At 38.2% G+C, this 22685-nt stretch overlaps 2 protein-coding genes across 4 annotated transcripts; both read right to left on the reverse strand.

Moving 5' to 3' along the window:
• Positions 1-20286, reverse strand: cd302 (CD302 molecule). 2 transcript variants are annotated; one of them, XM_023950480.1, is made up of 6 exons: positions 20250-20286; positions 4105-4155; positions 3880-3990; positions 3430-3612; positions 2288-2308; positions 1-2185 (listed from the first exon to the last, which is right to left on the reverse strand). In XM_023950480.1, the coding sequence occupies exons 1-6, from the start codon at positions 20269-20271 to the stop codon at positions 1983-1985; spliced, it is 591 nt and encodes a 196-aa protein (XP_023806248.1). In that variant the 5' UTR covers positions 20272-20286; the 3' UTR covers positions 1-1982. The 2 variants fall into 2 exon arrangements, with proteins under 2 accessions (XP_023806248.1, XP_004081777.1); XM_004081729.4 differs by lacking the exon at positions 20250-20286 and adding an exon at positions 5457-5605 and having other exon boundaries at positions 4105-4230.
• Positions 8168-21935, reverse strand: LOC101175607 (RNA-binding motif, single-stranded-interacting protein 1). Of its 2 annotated transcripts, none has more exons than XM_023950479.1 (13): positions 21635-21935; positions 20068-20225; positions 18474-18532; positions 17185-17276; positions 14714-14871; positions 12846-12925; positions 12159-12274; positions 10499-10548; positions 10313-10400; positions 10080-10130; positions 9592-9702; positions 9408-9488; positions 8168-9324 (listed from the first exon to the last, which is right to left on the reverse strand). In XM_023950479.1, the coding sequence occupies exons 1-13, from the start codon at positions 21698-21700 to the stop codon at positions 9253-9255; spliced, it is 1182 nt and encodes a 393-aa protein (XP_023806247.1). In that variant the 5' UTR covers positions 21701-21935; the 3' UTR covers positions 8168-9252. The 2 variants fall into 2 exon arrangements, with proteins under 2 accessions (XP_023806247.1, XP_004081778.1); XM_004081730.4 differs by having other exon boundaries at positions 9408-9491; positions 21635-21934.
• Between the last annotated feature and the right edge of the window lie 750 nt (positions 21936-22685).

Consider the following 22685-nt stretch of genomic DNA (forward strand, 5'->3'; position numbering starts at 1 on the left):
TTCATAGAACAAACATCAATTTTATTTAATATCTGAAATGCTGGGAATAGCAAAATTATGATTGTCTTCTTTCATCCACAGTACATTTTGTTTACCAATTTAACACTTGTGTTATTATTGAATTTCTACGGGCAGCAAAATTATACTTTCAAAAGAAAATGTATTTAAAGCTCCCACCACATGTAACATAAGAATCATGATATCAAAGTATACATTTTTAATAGACACATAAATTAGGTACAACATTTCCCCAGAAACATCAAGCACATAAACATTTGGCCACATTTTCACAAAATTCACACTCAAACAGAAAATTGAAAAAGGCTGGTTAGCTCAAAGAGGCTCCCTCATATTCTTCTGTCCTGCATTAGTTCTAGTGAAACAAAAAAAAAATCCACTGCAGTGCGTGATGGAGAAACTTTTTTCTAAATGTTCTATCAAACAGCTAAAAACCAGCAACAGATATATTTGTTTTTGCCATGGATTTCAACATACTGCTGCATGTATATAATGTGTTATGCTAAAAATGATCTGCACTTCAAGAATCCAATTGAGAATTGTGGTATTTCTTACTTCCACATGGGGCAGATTTCCATGCAGCTTTTGTTTCTGGATAGAAGTATAATTAGGAGTAAAGTGCAGTTGTGTGTGTGAACACTGGCCAGACTGAGGTTTCATAGTTTAGGCAGAAACCAAGAAGGATGCCTTCAAACTATGTAGGTTTGTAGAACAACACATTCACTGGATGTACCTGAAGTCCCCTCACACTATACGCTGGTAAACCTCATAAAAACTTGTTAGAAATTTAGAAGATGACGGGTAAGCAACGTCTTATTGGCAGCCAAAACTTGCAATCAAAGGAACTTTTAGAGAAAGAGAAGCCCACTCAAATAATAAACCTAAAAATACCACCAAAACAACAAGCATTGATCTCTTTCTAACACTTTTTTCCCCACAAAAATGAAAGCTTATTTTGGCCTAATTAATAATTTAGTGTTTTGTTGAGCATTGTGTATTGTCTCTGGATGTTTTTTTTTTGTAGCAGATCATGCAGGACTGTGAAAAAGTCTCGGTCATTTTTCTGATTTAGTGTAACTAAAAAGTTTTTAGAGTTTGGTTAAAAGAAAAATAAAAAAAACTCTGAAATGGCTCAGTGGGATTAAAAAATAAAAGTCTAAACTTTACCTATACTTCACAGTGAAGCTTGACAAATGTTCTTCCTTAAAATGTACTGGTAGAGAGCACAAGCCATCATTTATGGCAAGAGGAGCTGGTTCTGAAGCAGCAAAGCAACCACAGACCACTGCACTACCACCACCGTGTTCTGATAACAGATATGATGTTACCATTTTGAAACACTAGCAGTAAAATACTTAATTTATAACGCTGAAAGCTACTAAAATCCACAAAAAAAATAGCTTGAAAGTTTTGATCAAAGCAAATGTTCTTCTTTTGTTCTAGTTAGACATCTATCCGTGCTATTATTGATCAGTCGCTTCCGTTTTGGTTAAATGAACAAGTGAGTCCCATGTTTTCCTTTATTTTTTCATAAAAGCAATTAGGTCTGGGTGGATTTTTGATTTAACAAGTGAACCCATCATTTAGCTCATTTAGTTTTATTCACAATATCTTAATGTTTAAAATCACTCGACTGAATGTTTGAAAACCAGGAGAAAAAAATGTAATAAAAAAAAGAGGGGAAAGGTGTTTTTTCACAGCACTTAAGAGTTAGCTTCAAATCAATATATTCATAACATCATTAGAGGAGAAAGCAGCAGAAAGACGCTCATATGCCTCAGTAAAGAAGTTAGTAAGCTTATTGATACGTTTCCCCCAAACTTCTATATGTTATGGGAGCATCCCAATGATTAAAAATCAATGCACAGCTGATACAAGAATTAACTCGTCTCTGTATGAAATGTTCATGCTGTGAGGAGAGCCCTGCAGTGTTTCCCTGTAATCAAATGCAGAGAAAACAAATCTTAGGGCATGCCGTCAGTCTCCTCTGCCTCCACGAGGCAAGACTCGTCTGTGTCTGGCACTCGGAACGGCGGGTGGTACTCAAACGCAGTGAAGATGGGGGAACCGGAGTTCTGCCTCTGGTGCACAAACCAGATTCCCGCAGAGACTCCCACCACAGCCACCACACTGAGAATAACCAGGGTGGAGAGCAGCGCATTGGGTTCTAAGGAGAACAAGCAACAATGCAAGGAAGGCCCCGACAGTTAACACAGTGAAATGAGAACACACAAAAAACCGACAACGAAAAGTTCAAAGACATACTTACTCCTTTTTGGCGGATCTGCCTCTGAAAAAACAAAGAAAAGAGATTTAGTTTTAAAGAACATGTTTGCTGTCTGCACAAACAAAAGGTCAGAGAAAAATCAATACAAACAGACGGCAATTCTGTGCAAAATTGATAAACGCAACAATTTGTAGAGATGACACAAGTCAAACAAAACACAACAACAGAAAGTTCAAAGACCTTCTTTACCCTACTGGTTTCTCAGCTTCTGAACAATAAATAGCTCCTTGCTGGAAAATGTCCACATTTAGTAGAAAATGTTAAAAAAAACTTAAGTTTCAAACTCCCTTTTCTCCACTTCAAATGGTTTAACTTCAATGGTCTAGCAATTTTTTGAGCATATGATCCAAAACAGAGGAAGTGAGAACTCTCCCACCCACGCACAAGTGATCTTATTTATTTACATGATTGCAGATTTATTGTTGTTTTTCTAGGGATGCAACAGTTCATTTTCCACACGATTCAGTTCAATGGTGTAACTGTGAAGAATTGTGGCATTTCCAGTTTTTAACAACATTTAAATCCTCTCTTACAGAGTAGCCTGCAGCATTCTAGTATCTTTATTTTAATGTGTGTATTTTTTGCTTTATACTTAAGTGCTATTTAAATAAAGTTAAGGTATATTGATGCAGGTACATGCTTCAAGTAGCAAACAAATCTTGTAGATTAAGATTACGACGTGACATTTTTAAAAATTTCATTAAAGCATGTTTTCTCATCCTACTGTCACTCTTTCTGGATCCCCAATACAGGCTTTGCTTTGTTTGTTCTTTAGTTAGCTTTCTGCTAGCATGTTGCCACACCAGGAGTATAGCTTAAATTATATAAATATGATTTGTGCACAGTTTACCATTAGATTATACAACAGCCTAAAAAAAAAGTCATCGACATTGGATTGCTTTGTCCCAGCTGTCTTTGTGATCCTTTTGAGACACTATAGTTTATAACAGCATATCATAGTAATGTCTTTCACACACCAAAGCAATTTTGGAAATGGGTTTATGAATGTGATTAAGACAAACAAAACGGAAATGGAAAGTGCTCCACTAATGACATTTTCAAAGTTTATCTAGTTAAATTAAGAAGCATAACTTCATAGTATTTGCCTAAAAAATGAAACTTACTCTGAGCAGTTTCACAGATCACTCCATTCTCCTCCTCCTCATCACAGCTGACGTTTTCCCATCTTCCTGAGATGCTGTGCAGAGCCGCACACGTCTCCACCTTCGGGAGGTCGGACGGATAAGGGCTGTACTCCCAATTAGTGAATGTTACAGGCTTGTCATTGAACCACCTCATGGTATCAGCTGAACAGATGGGAGACAGCACAGGAGCGTCACTTTTGTTCTTTTAATTTCGACAGAAACATTGTACTTGGAACTTTTAATATGTTTAATAGGTAGGCCTGGCATCTGTGGCTCCTATGAGCAAATTATGACCTTCTGTTATTTTTCCCAAACCAGTCAGATGTATTTTCAGCTGGTTACCTCCATTAACTAATGCAGATCAATCTTTAATTGCTAATAAGAACAAATTTAAATGTTGTGATCAGCATGTTTCAAAATGATACTCACTGTCTGTGTCATAATACATTCCCAGCCACACGTTGACGTTGCCTTTCCACACTTGTGGGCTATATTTAATGACAAATTCATTCTCTTCCGCACTGTGGATGGTCAAAAGTTCTACAAAAAAATAAACATAAAAAACAAACAAACGTTAAAAATTGATCTCAGACACACCATGTTCTTCCTGGCTTTTAAAAAATACCAGTACTTGAAACATAAATGTGACATTACTGAAGCCTCTGCAGATTGTTTTAGCGCTGTCGAAAGTGTAGCTTTTGATCGCTTCCTCCTCTCCGTGGACAAAGTGGTAACATTTGGCTCCAAATGTGACCCAGGTACGTCCGTCTGCTGGGCAATCTACGAGAAAAATGTCATCTTTATTCAGCACACAGATTCTTTTAGTGTCTGCTTTTTAGACAATCACTATTGAAGATCTATGTCCACTAAACACATTTCATACAAGCGCATCCCAGTTTTCTCAAATGTTTCAAAGATAATCCTCTTGCCGGCCCGCAGTGCAATGCAAATGACGCTCTATATCAGTCACTGTTTTGAATAGTAAGTCACCGTTCTGCAAGAATAAATTCTGTGGGATAAATAACAGTATAGTGTGTCATTCTGCACAAACCTTTAACATGTTTTTTTTTTACTTTTATTTATTTCATTTATCACTTGTTAAAAAAAAACTAGTAAATAAAAGCAGACTATACAACAATGCTCACAAGGAACCCACAAGGGGCATAACATGTGGCCACCCCATAATAAACAATACATATCCAATTAATGCAATTACATAATTATATCACGCAAAAAAAAGACATGCCATATGGAAGAGTACAATTATTAAGAAGAAAACCTTTTTAGAGCTTTTTTAAACCAAGTTTGTGAAAGTTCTTTGAAGAGGAAGATTGTTCCAAATTTTACATCCTCTGTCAGTTAAGACACTAAACCGTAAACTGAAAATTTGAGAACAAATTCTGAAATGCATTAAGAGCAGATAAAACGCAGATAAAAGCAAACAGACGGAAAAAACAATTTAAAAAAAGGACATATCAGTTACATCTTGTGACCACTGACCATTGTTCCCGTTTACTTTAGCTCTTTCTTGACAGGAAGTGACGTCAGACCACCGGATTTATGTATTTCACTTAACTGTACGAGTATATTAACAATTCCAATAATCTCAGTATCGTTTTAATCATAAATAAATTCAAAGTGCGTCAAATATTTCTGGCTTTTTAATCATTTTTAAATATACGCATGTTTTTACTTCAAACTTAGGGGGAAAGTGTTGTGCAAAGTTGCATAGATTAGTGAAGTGTTTCGCAAAGCAACACGGTGAAGCTAACGCGTAAACAAACAACAGATGATATTCTTAATCTGGACAAGAAGGAAGAGAACGGGTAACATTTACAAACAGGCCTGCAGTGTCAAGATTATTTCATTTATCGGGTAGATTCTGTTAATCTGGCACCAAATCCGGACACACGACTTGCCTCACGGGCCTGGTTGGTTGGTTGGCGTTGAAAACAAAAATATACTTTAGACACGCGAACACTTCAGTTTAGGTTTTAGCTTCTTACCTCCTGCGCAGCTGAACTGTGCCTGAATAAACACGGCGGAACAGATTAGTAACGACCTAAAAACCAATCTCCTTTCCTGCGACTCCATGACAGCACAAGGAACCGTCTACTGTTGCTGCTGTTGTTTCGAAATTTGACATTAAAAAAAAAAAAAAAAAAAAAAAAAAACGTCACCCCCGCGTGCGCACGTTGCAGCCATTCCCCGTATGATAACAGAAATCATGTCGATAAATTATTGACAAACAACAATAAATGAAATAATTTCCTATAAAATAAAGAACTAAAAAACACAGCATCGTGAATGTTGCGCTAAATATTCCGTATTTGTGTTGCTTTTTACAGTTATCAGGTTTGGTTTGGGTGCGCTGCACCCAAAAAAGAAATAGGTTTGATTTGTGAATAAAACACGAACAATAAATTCATGTAATGTAAAACAATATAAATTATATAATATAAAAAATATCACACATATATTCATAGGTATAATCAGCACAAATGTGATATTCTATAAGGGCTGCTTAACCTCAACCTTTGATTAATGTGCACTTTTTAGTTTTACAGTTTCTTCAAATTTCATGTGAAACTTTTCTATAAACAATTCAAGTTTTTAAAAATGTTTTACTAAAGTAATTTTGCAACTTCATAGTTGTATTAAAACAATTTTACATCAAGAAGTAAACGACAGAAAAAATATTAATGATTTTAGGCTATAAATTCAGCTTTTATCTGTGAGGATTCAGATTTCCATTTTATACAAATATAGGTAGAATTGGTATGCATTAGTGAAAAAATAAACATGAATTGACAATAAAGGACAATAAGTGTGATGTGCATCAACTGGAAAGGGGAGGGTTGTTCATAAAGGACGAAAACCAGGCTTGAAGTCCATTGCTTGTAGGAGCATGTGGCACAAACAGACAGCTGAAGTGGGAGTTTCGCTGCTCGTCTGGAGCTGGGGGCCTCCCGTAGGGTGGCACAACACTCTGCAGGATACCATGGGGGGGGGGGGGGGGGGGGGGGGGGGGGGGGGGCCATCCCATCTGCCATGTGGAGGGCTGCTCACAGACGGCTCTATCCAAACTATTATGAGTGCCCCAATGTATGCCCTACGCCTCAGTCTCTGAGACCAGAACCCACTCTGACCAGGTCTCCACTGTTGGGAACAATACGGAGTGACCGTGTTCATGCCATCCTCACCAGGTCCTCCCCATCTGACCTGAGAGCAAAGCCTTTCATTGCCTTTTTTTTCCAGAAGTTTTCACTCTGCTCAATAATAAATAAATAAACACAAAGACCATCAAATGAATTCTATATTTTTTTGTGCATTTTCAAGATTTTTAGGCTACGTTTATACCTGTTTGGTTATACATTGAGTAGTTTGTATCAAATTAATTCTTGCAAATCAGATGGACGAAGGATTCACTTTGAACTAATCTGTGAAATAACTGAAAGAAAACCAATTAAAGCACCTATTTGATTTTATTGAAAAAAAGAAAAGAAATGCACAGAATCATGCAACAATCCAGGGAAACATTTTTTTTTGAACAAACAGAGGAGAAATTCTTTGCTTTGTACATAACTCTGTACACAAACTTTCACATAGCTCAATGAAAGCCTCATTTCTCAAGCCGTCTTTACAAAAATCTTCATAAGTTAAAATTCTTTCTCAATTAACTTAATGACTATTCAATATGGTGGTTGCTTTACACTTGTGCACCTTTTCAATCCAAAACTGAGACACTGTGGCACTTGGTTCAGACACTAGTAGCAGCATAAACCTCACAAAGACAAAGTTTGTCAGCCTCAGTGGTTACACAGAAATCTCAAGTATAATTCCAGCAGCCCTTTACGTCTATCACTCATTCCAGCAAAATGTAGAAGAAAAAGCTGCAGCTGTTTTCTTGAACCAAGACAAAATCAATGAGCATTTTCATTGACGATTCAAAGCTTCACAGAGAGAGCTTCTCTGAAATGCTGAACATCAGCATCCAGACTATGCTGCTCTTAGAAGAGCAGGCGAGGAAACACGTGGAAAACATTCTCGTTGCCATCTCCTCCTTAGGACTGTAACTTACACGTCATATAAAACAAGTTGGAGAGAAATAAAACAGTATTTCGAACGTTTAAGATAACAGAAGTGTGTTGCCGGCTCCTGAGTGCGGCGTTTGGTCTGGAGGGGCGGGCTGGACCTGCTAACCCGACCTAAATATAGAGGACAAAAAAACTGAGGTAGATAACTGGTCAGCTGACTAAAAACCCAGTCCAACCACAGGCTTGCAGGAGGGCACTAAAGTCAGAATGTTTGCTTTAATTCATCGCTCCTGTCCTCTAAAGCCTCGCCATATAAAACCACTAATTCCTTAACCCTTGTGCTATCTTAGATGACCCCACCCTTACATTGACGTGCTCTCCCTACCATGACAAAGGTGGATGAAGGTGGAAAGATTTCATGTAATCCATGGACACCAGTGAAGATCACAAATCATTAAAGAAAAAAGGTTCAGAGCACTGTCTAGTGGGTCCAGATGACCCAACTCCCAATGGTAAAGTGCCTAGGATAGCACAAGGGTTACCTTTCTATTTGGTTTTATTTCATCTGAGAGTTTTTCAGTAGAGTTGTGTAACACTCATTAGGGCCTTCCTCATGATTGTCTATATACATACTATGATACATTAAAAAAAAAACCTCTAAATGTACAAAAAAAAAGGCAAGCGGTTCGAAGTAATTTAAGTTTGCAGAGTCACAAAACATAATGTTGTGTTCTCAAAAGCACAACATCATATTACAATCAGCACAAAACTATCTTACAATCAAAAGTGCCGAACAAAAGGTTAAGGTGCAACACACATACATCTAATTTGAACTCCTTAGGTTGTCCAGAGTTTGTCGTGCTTTTCATTTTTTCAGTTTGCGGTGGTTCTTTGCTCAGGATGTTGTTCCGATAAAGGGGGAAAACATCAAAATGAAAAAGAATTTCACTCAAAAAACAAGTTTAACCAGCAAACGAAAACCTGTCCTCCATTCCAGTCCCACTAAATGTATTTTAACAACTCTATGGTGCCAATTTTTAAAAATCTTTTAAGAAAAGCTGTGTTGCAGAGTCACAGGGTTGCTGGAGCCTATCCCAGCTTCTGTTGGGGGAAGGCGGGGTACACCCTGCACAGGTCGCCAGTCTGTTGCAGGACCACTCAACATCCAAACATTTCAGGGAATTAAAAAATATATGTGTTTAACTTGTAAAATTGTAATATGGAGTCAATTGTTTGACTGTTTGAACTAAAAAAACGTTTGAATTTGTCTATTACTGATCTCTCCGAACCTTTTCTGCTCTATGCTTCTCTGCTCTGCACAATTTTTGGACTGAAACGATTAAGGCAAATCTCACAATCATACTGATGTTCTTTAAAAAGTAATCTCATACCAGAAATTAAGACATTTCACCATAAAAGCATTAACACAGCAAATGCAACATTTTGGAAAAAAAAAAATAACAAAAGATTTTTTTTAACAGCATGCACTTTTTACAACTAGAAACATGATTTTTTTTTTTTAGCTTTTTTTAAATTTTTTTTGGCAACCCCTAGTAAAAATAAACATTTTTCTAGTATGAAAATAAAACTTCTTTAAATAGAATATGATTCATTTGATGAATTTTGGATCATTTGAAAATGAGAGCAAAAATAAAAAGTCCTCCTCAAATGTTTTCCAATCCTAGAAAATGGTCTTTTGTGTCCGCTGGATTTGTAGATAAGAACTTTTCTTGCAATTGTTCAAGTGTTCAAAGTAATCTCAGCCCTATTTGGTTTGTTGGTAGGAGTAAGAGGAATGATTACTAGAGGAATCCACTTGTGACTGTCCGATACTTTCCTAGAGGAGATAGAAGATTATTTGCATTATTTGAAACAAATATTTAAATTATGACATGGTTTTACACGTCAGGTCACATTTACCTCTAGAGAAACAGCTGCCGTCTGCATGTGTGTGTACTGTGGGATATACGCTCCCTGCACAGGTGTGGTTGCAGCCATAAACTGCTAGAGAAGTGGCAAAAGAGCACAAACAGATTACACAAGTGTAATAGTAAAGTCCTAATTTCGAAGTAAATGGCGTGCCAGATGATTTCTAGTCCCTTACCGATCCTGGTCCGGCCAGTGACAAGTGGCTCATCTGCTGAGAGAGGGGGGCCATGATGGAAGTTTGCTGCAGTTGCACAGACGGATCTATAGATGGCGATATTACTGCACCCTGATCAGAGAGAACATGGTGAACGTATTGAAAGAAGCTTCTTCTCACACAAAAATTATTTTAAAAATGTTGATCTCCTAGGGAGAAAAATAATGTTTAGCAATAGAATAGAATAGGATATTATAAAAAAATAATATAATTTTTGAGATTTAAATGCAAATTGAATGAGAGTAGATCAAAAACAACAATTTTAAGTTTAAAAACAAACTATTCTAGATTTTCTTTAACCAGATTCTATAAAATCATTAGTTTTTTTCACTTCTTAACTCAAGTACTTGCAGAATGTTAGTGTCATTGTATGTGAAACTAAGTCTTCCATTAATTGCATTAAAATGACAGGGGAGATGCTTTAGAAGGATTACAGAGAGCTGTCTTACTGGGTGCTGCATGATATAGGCTTGATGAGGCACCCAGGAGGAACTCTGCACCTGAAACACCAACAAACACACATAACAGAGTTAATGCCAACTCCAGTCATCACCTACGACTGAGCACAACACAATCCAGGATGGTGTTCTGCGTCCTATTTAACCCACATTTTCTAAAATTCCAAAACAACTTCTGCAGCTCAGATAATGAGCCTTTAAACCAAAATGATATCCGTGCAAACCTGATACGCTGAAAGAGGAGACATGTAGGGAGACATGGACGCCTGAGCAATCATCCTGCTGGAAATACTGTAGGGTGCTGGAAAGAATCTGTGAAAAACAGAAAAAAAATGGGTGTATTCACACTATGACAAGTGTCACACACAAGAGGAACAAAGAGCACAACCACACGCTTGCACGCCGTTTACCCGTTCTGCATAGCAGCGGCGCTGGGGTCGTATGTGAGCGTCATTCCAGCCTGGCAGAGAAGAAGTCACAAGGTGAGCCACTCAGCTGAAGAAAATAAACCTCTCAACCCAAACATGACATGAAATGTCTCCACTGCAAAAACAGGCCCGTAAAAAAGAAGTTGAAAAGGTTTACCCCATGGGCTGATTTTCTTTAAATCAGCAAAAAAAATCTGCCAATGGGGAATTTTGACTTAAGAAAAAATTCCAGTCATTCTAGACATGTTTTCTCAACCTAAGATAATTTTGCCATTGAAAAACCTTCTTAATAAGATTATTTTGCTTCAAATAGAAAGTAAGATATTTTCTCTTGAAATGAGGCTCTTTATACGTTCTCAAGATTCCGTTTTTGCAGTCGATGGAGCATAAACGTGTAGAAACGTGACATTTTGTATTACATTTGTGTGCAAAACACAATACCTGAAAAATATTATTAGAAAACTTGGCTTGTTTTTAAAAAGTTAAAGTGCACATAAAATAACTAATAATGAAGCAGCTTAGGTCTGAGTTTGTTTTCACATTTAAAAAAAAAAAAGTTTTCTTTCGCTATTTTACATTTAACAAAGACTGAAAAATGTCCGACATGGTATCTGATTTTCATAAACTCACTTTATCATATTTCACTTTGGCCTCAAGAATTTTGCTTTTATGAAGGCGACATAACAGAAACTCCTCAAGATCAGTAAAACAATTGATCAAAATAACATATAATCTGCTTTGCGAAGCTTACAATGGGTGACATGAACATGCAGCTCAGGTTCTGTTGTTCCTAACTGCACAGCAAACTATTTGATACTTGGAAAGATTTCAAACTTTGTTTTTAGACATTCAAGATATTTTACTGGGTTTTAAGTTGTTTTAACGTCTCTGTGCATCACACCTTTCCAAGCTTTTCTCAAAATCAGCACAGTTTTGTCTCATTAGAAGCTACGACCTAGAAGTAAGGAAATAATTCTTTTGCTCCATGCTCGAGAGAATAGAACATTTTGAATTAAGAATAAAAAACTCAAATTGCTCAATTTAAGAAAAGCTAATGCCATTTTATTTTTTTCACATTTTCAGGTGCTGACATTTTATTTATTCATAAATGTAATAAGAAGCACTGTAAATTTTGGTTTAATTTTAAGGATGTTGTTTTAATAATTAAACATTTTAAAATTCAATTATTGTCATCAAGCTAGACTGACAAAATCACTGTTATTGTGTTGAAAACAAAAATGTAGGTTTATGTACTAAGAATAATTGCCAGTTTTAGATTCTAATTAAGGTGGGCCAACTAGTGCTAAGATCGTAAATTTTGTTCACATTCTGTTCTAAAACGAGTCTATTCCACTAGTTTTTGGTCACTTTAATCAAAGCAAAGCGCAATTAGGTACATAAAATCTCATAAAATACAAACTATTTGCTCAGAAGTAGCTAAATGATTGGTCTGTATAAAATTCAACAGTTAGCTTTTTTTCCCCCTTTGACTCCTTGTTTCTTGATTTTTATTATAAGATTTCTTGTTAAGTAAAAATGACTTGCCACATAACAATTTGACAACTTTCAATTGATTTTCTACTTCAGGTTAGTGTCCTTTTCCTGTTAGGCTGCCTCTGTTTGCAGTGTGTGCATTGCTTACTAGTCTGCAGTCGCTGTCTCTAGCCCAGGCGCGACCATTTTGACCAAATTTATTTGGATTCTGTCTTTTTTTCTGTCCTCCATCAGCAAACTTGCACAGCAGCGGTTCAGACGGCGCTGCGAAGACAGGAAAAAAATAAAAAATGTCAAAAAGAGATGACGTAAACGGAAATGCTTGCCTTTAAGATACTCGGTACCATCACACACTTGCAAAGGACCACATCTGTCGCTCCAGTGGCTTAAACCACAAAACTGACTAACACACATCTATTAAGCAGCCTGGGAACAGACACACCTAATTTGGCAGCTGTAGAGCCGTAATCTCCACCCCTTCTTAAAAGAGGCAAGGCCAGCAAAGCCTATTTCAGTCTAATAATCCAATTATAAAGCTTAGAGAAGAAGCAGAGGTCACGCAGAGCTGCTCTCCCTCCTTTTCTTGATGCTGTGCCACTTTGTGCTGACTGCAGAAAGAGCAAGTGCAGCGGACTCACTGACTCCTGCTGGATGACTTTTCCTCCCAGCCCTTTATTGTCTCATCTATGGAGCCACTTCTTAACCCAACCCACGATAGTGAGATCATGGTGGAAAAAAAATTGAGTTAACATCTTATTTTATTTCATAATAATTATTTGTTCCTCTCTGCAGCTTGCACTAAAAAAACAAAAAGATGTCCTCATTTGAGGCTTACCTGAAACCCCTGCAGGTGTTTTGATGAACTTTCCATTAAAGTGAGAAATGACGGCCTCGCATTTTTCTGTCGACTCCATCCTGCAGATAGGAGACAGTCAGTGATAACTTCAGTGACACGGGCGCAAAAGCAGGTGCTTTCCTAAACCTACTTCCTTTACATCTTGGAGGAAGTGGTGGCGTTGTAGAGAAAAAGATTCTTATCATCTGCAAAACGGTGTGCATATCTTCTTAATTGCATGGCAATTTTCTGCCATTCAAGTCTGCTGTGGGGATGAAGGCTATGTCCGTCACATATCAGGTTTTACAAGTCCAACAGGTAGTCCAACCAGCAACTCACCAGTATAAAAGAAATACTTAAGCATTTTTATACATACAAAGATGTCTGCATGGATATCAACAAAAACAATTATGGTTTTGGGGTGAAGTTTGAAGGTAACAAATAAGATCAAAAAACAGATAACAGAATATTTGTCTTGTGTTAAACTAAAAATGCTGATTCCTACTGTTGATTAAAAAAAGAAAATATGTCCGTTTTGCGGTATTCTCATACATATCTTGGGCAACATCAGGGTGGCAATCCCTGCTTTGACTATGCAGAGGCACACCCATAGTTTACGAAAAGCAGGTTAAAGCTGCTCCATGTCAAATACTGGAGGGAGCCATCTGTGAGGCTTTACAGCCAGTTTGCATGCAAGAGATACAAGAATTGTGTTTCTTAAGTTGCTGAAAGCAAGTGAGCCTGACTGCATGTGTAATGTCATGTGAGCTTGCAGTTTAGCTTCCTGGTATCAATATTATTTTTTTAGGGGTGGGTAGGTTTAGGTTTAGATTAATATCTAATGTTTGTTAAAGTCCCATTCTGATCATCTTTTAATTTGTCGTAAAGTGTTGCCAGTGGTCTTTTAATCATGATTATACTGCTTTTCGCCTAAATCAAAAAGCCTGTGTCGTTCTCTAGGACATAGTTTCTGCAGAGGGGCAGTAGTTCAGTACAAATTCACTTCGGAGTTGTGGGCGGGACTGTTGACGCAGAGCAACCTCCCCGTTACTGAGAGCTCTCTGTTTATGTGCTCTCCTGCCAGCTTATGGGCCCTCAAAACACCAACCTGACATTTCCAGTGCGGCAAAAGTGGCGAGCAATATTGGCGCCATCCAGGCGTACAGTTTTGAGCCAGATGCCAGCTTAGATGAGGAAAACAAAGACGTACAAAGATCTTTTTGTGGATGCATCAGAATGGAGCGGAGCAAGGAGCCTAAACACATAACGTAGTGGCTTTTTCTTACACAATTTTTTTGTCTGCTACTGATCATTCTTATATCCTTCATTTTATTAACAATCACTATATGGTGGACAATTTTTCCAAATATTAATTTTACTATAGTTGAAACTATGGGAAAAAAACGGTTTACCTTAACATTTTCCAAGTCAATAGCAGATTCTAAATTCTATATTTGTAGTCATTGTTTATCATAAAATCTGAATTTAACACATCGAGAATCGGGATAATTTAAACCCACAAGTGATGTTTTTCTTTTTAAAAATGTGAGTTTCTTTAATAACCCCTAGAAAACCTTTTTTAAAGGAAGACTTCTCACTTCACAACTGCAACACATCTTAGAATATCAAGGTAACTAGATGGTGCTGACTTTCTTCCCAATTGTTTTGCAGTTTAAGGTTCTTATGGGTTATGAAATCAACACTATTACTTCTCTCTTTTCTTGGCTGGGTTTCTCTTCCTGTTTAATGATGTTAAAATGTTTATTTTGGCCAAAAAACGGGCGCAGATACATTACATTCAACTCCTTTGTAAATCAATGTTTCTTGAATCCATGTGTAATAAAAAGCTAACAAAGAAGGGTTTTCACCTGGCAAAGCCCACTCCTCTGCTGACTCCACTGGAGTCCCTCAGGACGCGTGTGGAAACAACTTGGCCGAATCGTTTCAACATGTTCTCCAGCTCTTGCTCATCCATGGACAGAGGTAGGTTGGAGATGTATAAATTGGTTGGATCTTGTTCTTGTTGCTGTGTGACAGAAAAGGCATATATGTATTGCTGGTAAACCCAAGGTTTTGCTTAATAATTGTTAGGAAAAATACACAAAATACAACAGGAATTATTATGTTCACACCAAGAAAAGACATGCTTAGGATGCATTGAGACACAAATGTCATCTACTTCTACAGGATTTGGGTTGCATGTCTTTATTTTCGGGTTTCCAGGAGTTAATCACTTTCACAGTCGTAAGAGAACTTTCTCAAGGAGCTGCAGCAGCAGGAGCTCCCCCGATCTGATTTTCTGCTCACTTTTAACAGCATCAGTAAAACCACAGGTCAATCCTGGAAGCTCCTTTGGTGTTTCACAGACTAGAGATAAGACATTGAGGCCGAATACGAATTCTTCCCCTACCCCTATGGCTTCTCCTTACCTCTCCAATTGCAGGAGCATTTGGAGGAGTAGGGTTGTCCCAAATAGTTTTTTAAGGGCTAACTGTCACGGCGGAGGGATGCCGAGCCCTCCACCGCGAGGGTGTTAACCGTCGCGCTGTGTACCATGGAGGAGAAGGGCTTTTCTTCACGTGATGGTGCTCTGATGCACAAAAGTTTATATTTAAATGTAAGTAATAACTTTTTGTTTTAGCATGACCACTATAAAGTTATATAATTGATGTTGTGTACTTCCGAGCACTAGCAGCTCCGCGCAGACGTGGATGACCGGCGACTAATATCATCAAGCGGGAGTAACATCAGAATTCAAAGACACTAATTTTTCATAGCTCTCCGTTAGTCACTTCCCTCCGCTTAAGAATTAAATAATTATTTAGGGCAGTAGAAAAGCGCTATACAAGTATACGCCATATACCATTTAACAGTCCAAATGAGCTTTTGAAAGGCATAAAAAGAACATAGTGCTGTTATTAGAATATAAAATGATAAGACAGTAAAATACTAGCAGCAGAGCATGTCACGGAAACTTCACATGGCATGAAATGGGAAACTACCGGTACTGCGCCACCATACCCAATGAGATATCACATATTTGAAATCCATCCAGAAATGAAACCACAAATGTCTGGACTTTTTATTTCCAAGAAGTGTACTAGTAATTGCCAATTTGTATTTAATTATTCCTCTACAACATATAATTGAATCGGTTCGTTCAAAAGGGGCCCAAGTCCAATAGGTTTGTTTTTTCCAGGAAATGATTTTAATTGCATAGCTTAAAGGGAGGCTACACCAAATGGTTAATACTTTACCGAGATTTAGCACCAGTTCATAGCTTATGAATGCTATAAAATTTTATAATTTCAGAGGACTAGCAAACTTAAGTCTCTGGACTTGGGCCCTTCTTGAATTAAACAGCGGCACTGACATATTGGATAACTAGTGCTGCCATCTATGGGAGTTAGAGGTAGAGGGTTAGAGGTACCATCACCGGTCTCTACACTTCAAAGATGCCATTATTGTGTTGAACCGTACTTTGACTTCACTCTGAGCTGTCAGCTAAGTGAATTAGTCTTATGAACATTTACAAATCTATATTAAAGGTCAAAATTTCTATTATAAAACTAAAAAGGCTTTGTATTTTTTAGGCGTAATCTTGGCTCCCTAAAATCTAAAGTCTGAAAGAAGAACGTTCAGTATGACTCTCCTGTGGAGGCATCTTACAATTCTGGTTTATGTCTATGAAGATGTAAAGTTCCTGAAGCTTTGATAATAACCACACCCAAGGTTTGTTTAAAACCAAACGTGCTTCTCTCTGTACAGCAGTTGCATTGTTTGTGCAAACCTCAATAACCCGTACTCTCTGATCTGGATTTTCTCAAAGGGTCTTGTGGTGTCATAAATGGCAGATTGTTCCATCTTTTGGAATCTTTAATTTCATAAATGACAGCACCTTATAGCTTCTGTTACAGAATACCCTGACGATGTGTTCACTAATAACTACTATATCCCTTTGGTCTGTACTTAATAAGCTGTGTCTAGTAACTCCTTGACATGTAATCGTAGAAGCATCTCTCACAAGAAACTGATATAGGATTTAAGTTCAGACAATCAGGTACAGAGAAAACACCTGAAAGCAATTTTTTTAGACACAGTTCATGCACATCCTCGCAGAGCACATGCTTCCTTCATGATTCAGCCACGGAGGCACAGATCCGTCACAACAGACCAATTGTTGTGGAGCATACACCCTGCTGGCCGGCATTCCTGTTCTGTTATTTAATGCTACAAGGCTTAGGGTTAAGTTTCCTGTCCGGCCAGATGGGAGCAAAGCAGTGCTGCTGGGTGACTTATATGTATTTGATACCAGGATTAGTCAGTCGTGAATCCTTGCCTTTGCCATCTGAGCTTGGATACCACTTGTCTTCAGGGCAGCCACGGCCTTCTGAGCGGCGGCAGGACTGTCAAAGTCCACAAAGCCATATCCTGAGGAGACAGTATAGTTAGGTGTATGTTTCACCTGCAAAACATGCAGTTACAGTATGTTTCATCTGCTTGGGACTACTGCTCAAGGGTTAACAAAAACCAAAAATATGACATAATGTTATTATATATTTTTGTAGAAAATGAATGAGCTCCCGGAAAGGTATGAAAAGTAAAGGAACAGAGCTGATTGGTTGATTCAAATGGTGAGATAAGCACTAAATTTGTCCAATACACAAACATAAGTGTGCTTTGATTGTGTGAGTTTGTGGCTGAGCGTCATGTGACCACATAGACAAAAAAGAGCTGAGTATACAGATGCTAGAGGCTCCCGTCAGCTCTTTTTTTCCCGGTGGGTACAAAACAAGTTGAACTTTCAGAGTCTTTGTCTGACCCAAACTGTCTTTTTAAATCTGGGATGTAGATTTGCTAGTTTGCCCACCGACATCCTCGTATTGTGATACGAGTTTGACCAAACTTTCACAGCTGGGCAGATAGGCTCATGTGTGGTAATAAAACACTGAGGAATTTGTGGTCAACTTAATGACTTCAAGGTCCTCTTGATGCCACCGCACCACAAGCTCACTTGTATACATTCTTTGGGTAAAAAAAAGCTCTAAATAGGTCTACATTGTAAAAAAAACTTTGTTTGTCATTGGTATTTTTCAATTTATGAAAGTGTGACATGGTCTGACTTTGAAACGAAACTTAGACTATTTCCATTGGTGAATGACAAACTAGCTCTCGTAATAGAACACGGACTCTTGCAGCTACACTGCTGAAATAAAAGTATTGAAGCTGGTTTTCCATTTTTTCAAGACCTCTTTTGGCTAAAACCAGTATCCAAGAACATCATTAGATGATCGTTTGAGAGCTCTATAGACAGTCGTGTATTAGAAACCCTTTGATTGGGTGAGGCTTCGGTCATCCTGAGGAGAGGTCTTTTAATGCCACTGCAACTGCACACAATCTGGAAGTCCATTTTTAGTCAGGTGGACAGCCTACTACAATTAAACTAGTCATGGTGCTCAACAGGAAGAGGAAGAATTGGTCATCCAACCCAGGAAGCATGGACAACAATGACACAAGGTCTGTGGCTTAAAATAGTTAACATTCAACAGCCTGGCTTTCGATTTCCTGACTTCTCCGTTTCACTGGAAGCCATAAAAAACACTGAATGGAAGAGAAACAGACGTTCACCTTTACACTTGTTTGTAGTCTTGTCAAGAATGGCTTTCGTTGAAATGATTTTGCCATACCTAAAGGAGAAGTAGAGGGTATTAATAGTGCTATGTTTCAGGAACAGCCGGTTCTAAAACACACAAAGAGAAAGAGGGTTGAGCAACAATCCATGACATCACTGCAAAACTATGAGAAACAGGAAGTGGTTTCGACGCGGTGCTGAAAACTCCGCCATGTGTGCAAAACACTACTCTTAAACAGCCGCTATTCTGCAGCCAGACCAAACCACTGTGTCAAGCTGTGTCAAACAAGGCTCTAGGTCACTTAATGCCCTGGTAAAGTCCCTGTGCTGCACCAACAACACCTTTTATCATGTGTTATCTAAAAACCAAACCACTCTAATTGGCCTAAAAACGATCTTTTATGATGCAATGGTTAAGATTTTTTTTACTAACAGATTCTGTGATGGGAATTTAGGGCACTTTCGATAAGATAGAAATAAAAAATAAAAAGTCAGACTTTTAATGTATTCCTTTCCACTTCAAATGTTGCTAATAAGCCTAGTTAGTTGTGGATGATAAGATAAAAATGTTATAAAAGCTACTATTTATTTTTAAAGCATTAGCTGGATGAGAAAAAACTTCAAAAAGTAAGAATAAAAAATTTAAAATTAGACTTAAAACTGGCATTTTAGAAAGAGTTGATTAAAAAGGAGGAATTCTATATTCACTAAAAGGAATCACACAATTGGATTTATTGTAAAAAAAAAAAAAGAAATATATTTATGCTTAGGGCCACCGTAGATACTAAATGAGGTTAAAGAGTGAGAACTGTTGACCTCTTTGTCTTCTAAATTCTAATCCCAAGTAGTGAGTTCAAGGCATGTTGGCAATTGAAGCACTCTTGCAGTCAGTGCAATGTATTTACTCGGATAAGTGCATGACATACATATACATTTAACATATTTAAAAATGTTTGCAACCTCTGAAAAAAGTCAAGCGGGTTGATTTTCTAGAATGTAGCATAGAAATATGTGTGTGACTCCGAAATTGTGTAATGCATTAAAAGAAAAGCATCATGAATATACATTAAAAGTCAACAAATACGAGAACTTTCTCCACAACAATAGCAAAAGATGATTTTTTTCTAAAAAGTTAAGAAAGTTAAAGACTTTTAATTGTTTTACATTCTATCTTTAGTAATAAAAACCCAACATGCTGCTGCTCAGACCACTTTATTTTTAGACATTTACTCTATTAAAAATGAAAACAATTGCAGGGATACAAACTCAATGATGCAACTGGGAATAACATGATGAGTAAATTGTATCTTTTCCTCTGTCTTCACTCTTAAAATCTCTAACAAATTTGACATCTGACATTTGACATCAACAGCAGCAGAGTTTTTTTTAACGTACACAAAATGTAATTACACAAGCATAAACCTTTTTTTTTTGTGGTTGAAGATTTAAGCATTTGCCTTTTTTTCCCCTCCAATATTCCCAACACTCCATCAATACGTGCCTCTCCGCTGCAGGTAGACGTCGTTTGCTAAAGAAAAATCAATCCCAGCTCAGATAGAGGGTAAGAATGAAAGGAAGTGCGGTACTCACGGCTTACAAAGCTTGACCAGGTCATGGTCTGTGGTCGAAGGGGACAAGCCTCGGATGTAGAGGTTTGTTTTACTTAGCTGGTCCCAGCCTCCGGTGCTGCTGCTGTTGGTGCTGGGGCTGGGCGGAGCCATGAGCTGGGACAGTGGAGCTGCAGGCAGCTGAAAGACAGATGGATGCAAGACGAAGAGCAGTTTTAGCTAACATGAACAAATTCACTCAGGAAGACACCGCGTGATGAGTCTCAACACTAGATTAAGCAACTTCCATCACATGTCCACAACAAGCACATTCATCCCACGGGGATCCATCCATTTGCCAATCTCTTTTGTGGACATAGGGTTGCTGGAGCCAGTCCTAGCCAATGTTAGAGGGGGGCTACACCCTGGATGGTTTGCCATTTCATCACAGAGCCCCACAGGGATCAGTCTTCCTAATATTAGTGCAGATAACAACTACTGTCTGGTATAAATAGTGTTACATTTTTTCTTAAACTCAACCTTTCTTTCTTGTTTTATCACAAAAGGTTTGGAGGAGTTACAGGGTTGCCTCGCCCTCCAAAAGTCCTTAAATTGCCAATCTAACAACCTCTTTCATCTAAGGTCAAAGAAGTAAGCAGACAATAAAAGCTTGTTGTCTTTAAAACCTTTTTCCCCTTCAGGCTCCCTATCAGACCCTAATTATCCGTAAGAGCTCCCTCCATCTGAAGAATCACTGGCTGAAAGGAAACTGATGGAATCCCAGGCATGCAGTGATGACAGGATTGAGCAATCTAACATCATCCCCGAGGAGCTTCTCTTGTGACCGACTTCTAAACCAGCTCACATGCCTTTAATGTGAAGCAAATGGGAGGCGTTTGCTTTTTCCCCATTTCCAAACAAGTTAGTGGCAAAAACAAAATGCATTTATCACCTTTTTAGAACTCCAAAACACAAGATAATGGAGTAATCAGAACAACAATCCGATCAGAAACCTGTCTACCCCCCACCCCACCCAAAAAAAAAGTGGGATGCATGAGTTCTAAGCTCCTTTCCTCTATCTTCGTGGGAACGCCTGACAGCCCAGATGCAGGACCATGAGAGATTGAGATGGGGAGACGATGGCAGCTTATCAGGCAGCCCCAGACCAGCAGGGCCCGTCACGAAGTCTCCGGAAACACACGCAGGGTTTCCAGTAAAAGGCCTCGCCCATGAAGTTCAAGCCACAGGATAATAACACAAGTAGAAGTGCGGATCTTTAGACTGGGAGAAGTTTAGAAGCTATTTCAATGATCGGGAAGAGGCGTTTTTATGGCATAATGAACTAGTTGATCAGGAGTGATGCATCGTGTCCAGCAGATTGGTTCTGAACAGTATCCCAAGAAGGAGCAGGCACTCTCCTCCTGGTACAATAATCTTTCAGCAAAATTAGCATCATTTTTAAAACACAAGCGTACACGGCCAAACCGATGTTTTATTTTTAGCTTATTTCAGATCAGAGACAGCTATCGACAACTTCGACTTCCATAATAAAGTCTGCTTAGCAGACGTCTTAACTTTACTGTTTTTGGGGTCCAAATATGTTTATTTACCTGTTTGCGATACGAAGTTCTGGGTGGGGTTCCAGTGTTAGCAAAAATCATTCTCATTTGGAACATTAAGTTCAGAAAAAACCCTTCGGATGCATCAAACTCTGAAGTACAAACTAAAAGCGGTTATCGGATTCCGAGGTATCCTTTTTCGTTCATTAATGGAGAAAAAGACGGATTCTGTGCTCAGTGGGTGTGTACATGTTCCCTACGGTCGAGGATCCCGGCGGCATAAGGCTCCGTGAATTGTCCCAGCTTAGGTTTGTCTCCGGGTCCCGTCGCTCTGACTTCAGTGAATCGCAGTCGCCGCTGCGCAGGCGTGACGCTGCTGCCATGGGAGGAACCATTCGGTCTCTGCAGAGGGGGTGGGGGGCCACTTCTTGACATTTAATTAAAATTTAATTTAGGGTTATTTAGGTAAATTTAGGGTTATTCAAAATTATCTTTCGTGTGCTACAAAAATAGCAAAAACAAAGATGTGCCCTTTAACATTAACCACACACAAAATATGCCACTTCTTCAGTTTCCGTTTTCTACGTTCATAAATAAAAAGTTGAACGACCCACCGACTGGCTGTGGCTCTAATTGTATTGCTGATTGGCAAAATAAACAAGTCTTTAAAAGTATTTTATTTACAATTAAATTAAAAACAAAAAATGACTGAACTTAGTGAAGCATCCCTATTCTTATGAAATCGTAGTTAATACTGTTGTTGCTTTTACTGTGCCCAGACGTTGTCTTTGGCATTTCGCTGTCGGATAAGCAACACATTTAGGGGCTGGGAGCAGCAAACCCAGAAAAAAGATTTACCCCCCCCCCCCCCCCCACTTGCACCCCTCCCCAATTTTGCGTCCCTACAAGTATCATTATTGACAAATAATAACACACCATTATTAGAAGCCTCTTTAAAGACCCACTCCAAAGAAATTTGGTCTTTGGTGTCTTTAATACCAATTTTCTAATGATGGAATACATAAAGAAATAACATTAACATTAAAACTGAGTTTCTGAGTATTTGTTTATCCATATCATGGTGAATTAAACAAATGCCATT

Source organism: Oryzias latipes, chromosome 21 (assembly GCF_002234675.1).
Source record: "Oryzias latipes chromosome 21, ASM223467v1".
In the NCBI taxonomy this organism is placed as follows: domain Eukaryota; kingdom Metazoa; phylum Chordata; class Actinopteri; order Beloniformes; family Adrianichthyidae; genus Oryzias; species Oryzias latipes.

Excerpts from the sequence above, each read along its gene's own strand:
- LOC101175607 (XM_004081730.4), bottom strand. The coding sequence starts at position 21,700 with ATGTTCCAAATGAGAATGATTTTTGCTAACACTGGAACCCCACCCAGA. Across the intron at positions 10,131-10,312 it reads CTCCTCTTTCAGCGTATCAG|GTGCAGAGTTCCTCCTGGGT; the intron begins GTTTGCACGGAT and ends TTGGTGTTTCAG. Across the intron at positions 9,325-9,407 it reads CGGCAGCTGTTTCTCTAGAG|GAAAGTATCGGACAGTCACA; the intron begins GTAAATGTGACC and ends TATCTCCTCTAG.
- cd302 (XM_004081729.4), bottom strand. The coding sequence starts at position 5,544 with ATGGAGTCGCAGGAAAGGAGATTGGTTTTTAGGTCGTTACTAATCTGT. Across the intron at positions 4,231-5,456 it reads ACAGTTCAGCTGCGCAGGAG|ATTGCCCAGCAGACGGACGT; the intron begins GTAAGAAGCTAA and ends TTTTTCTCGTAG. Across the intron at positions 2,186-2,287 it reads GGCAGATCCGCCAAAAAGGA|AACCCAATGCGCTGCTCTCC; the intron begins GTAAGTATGTCT and ends TGTTCTCCTTAG.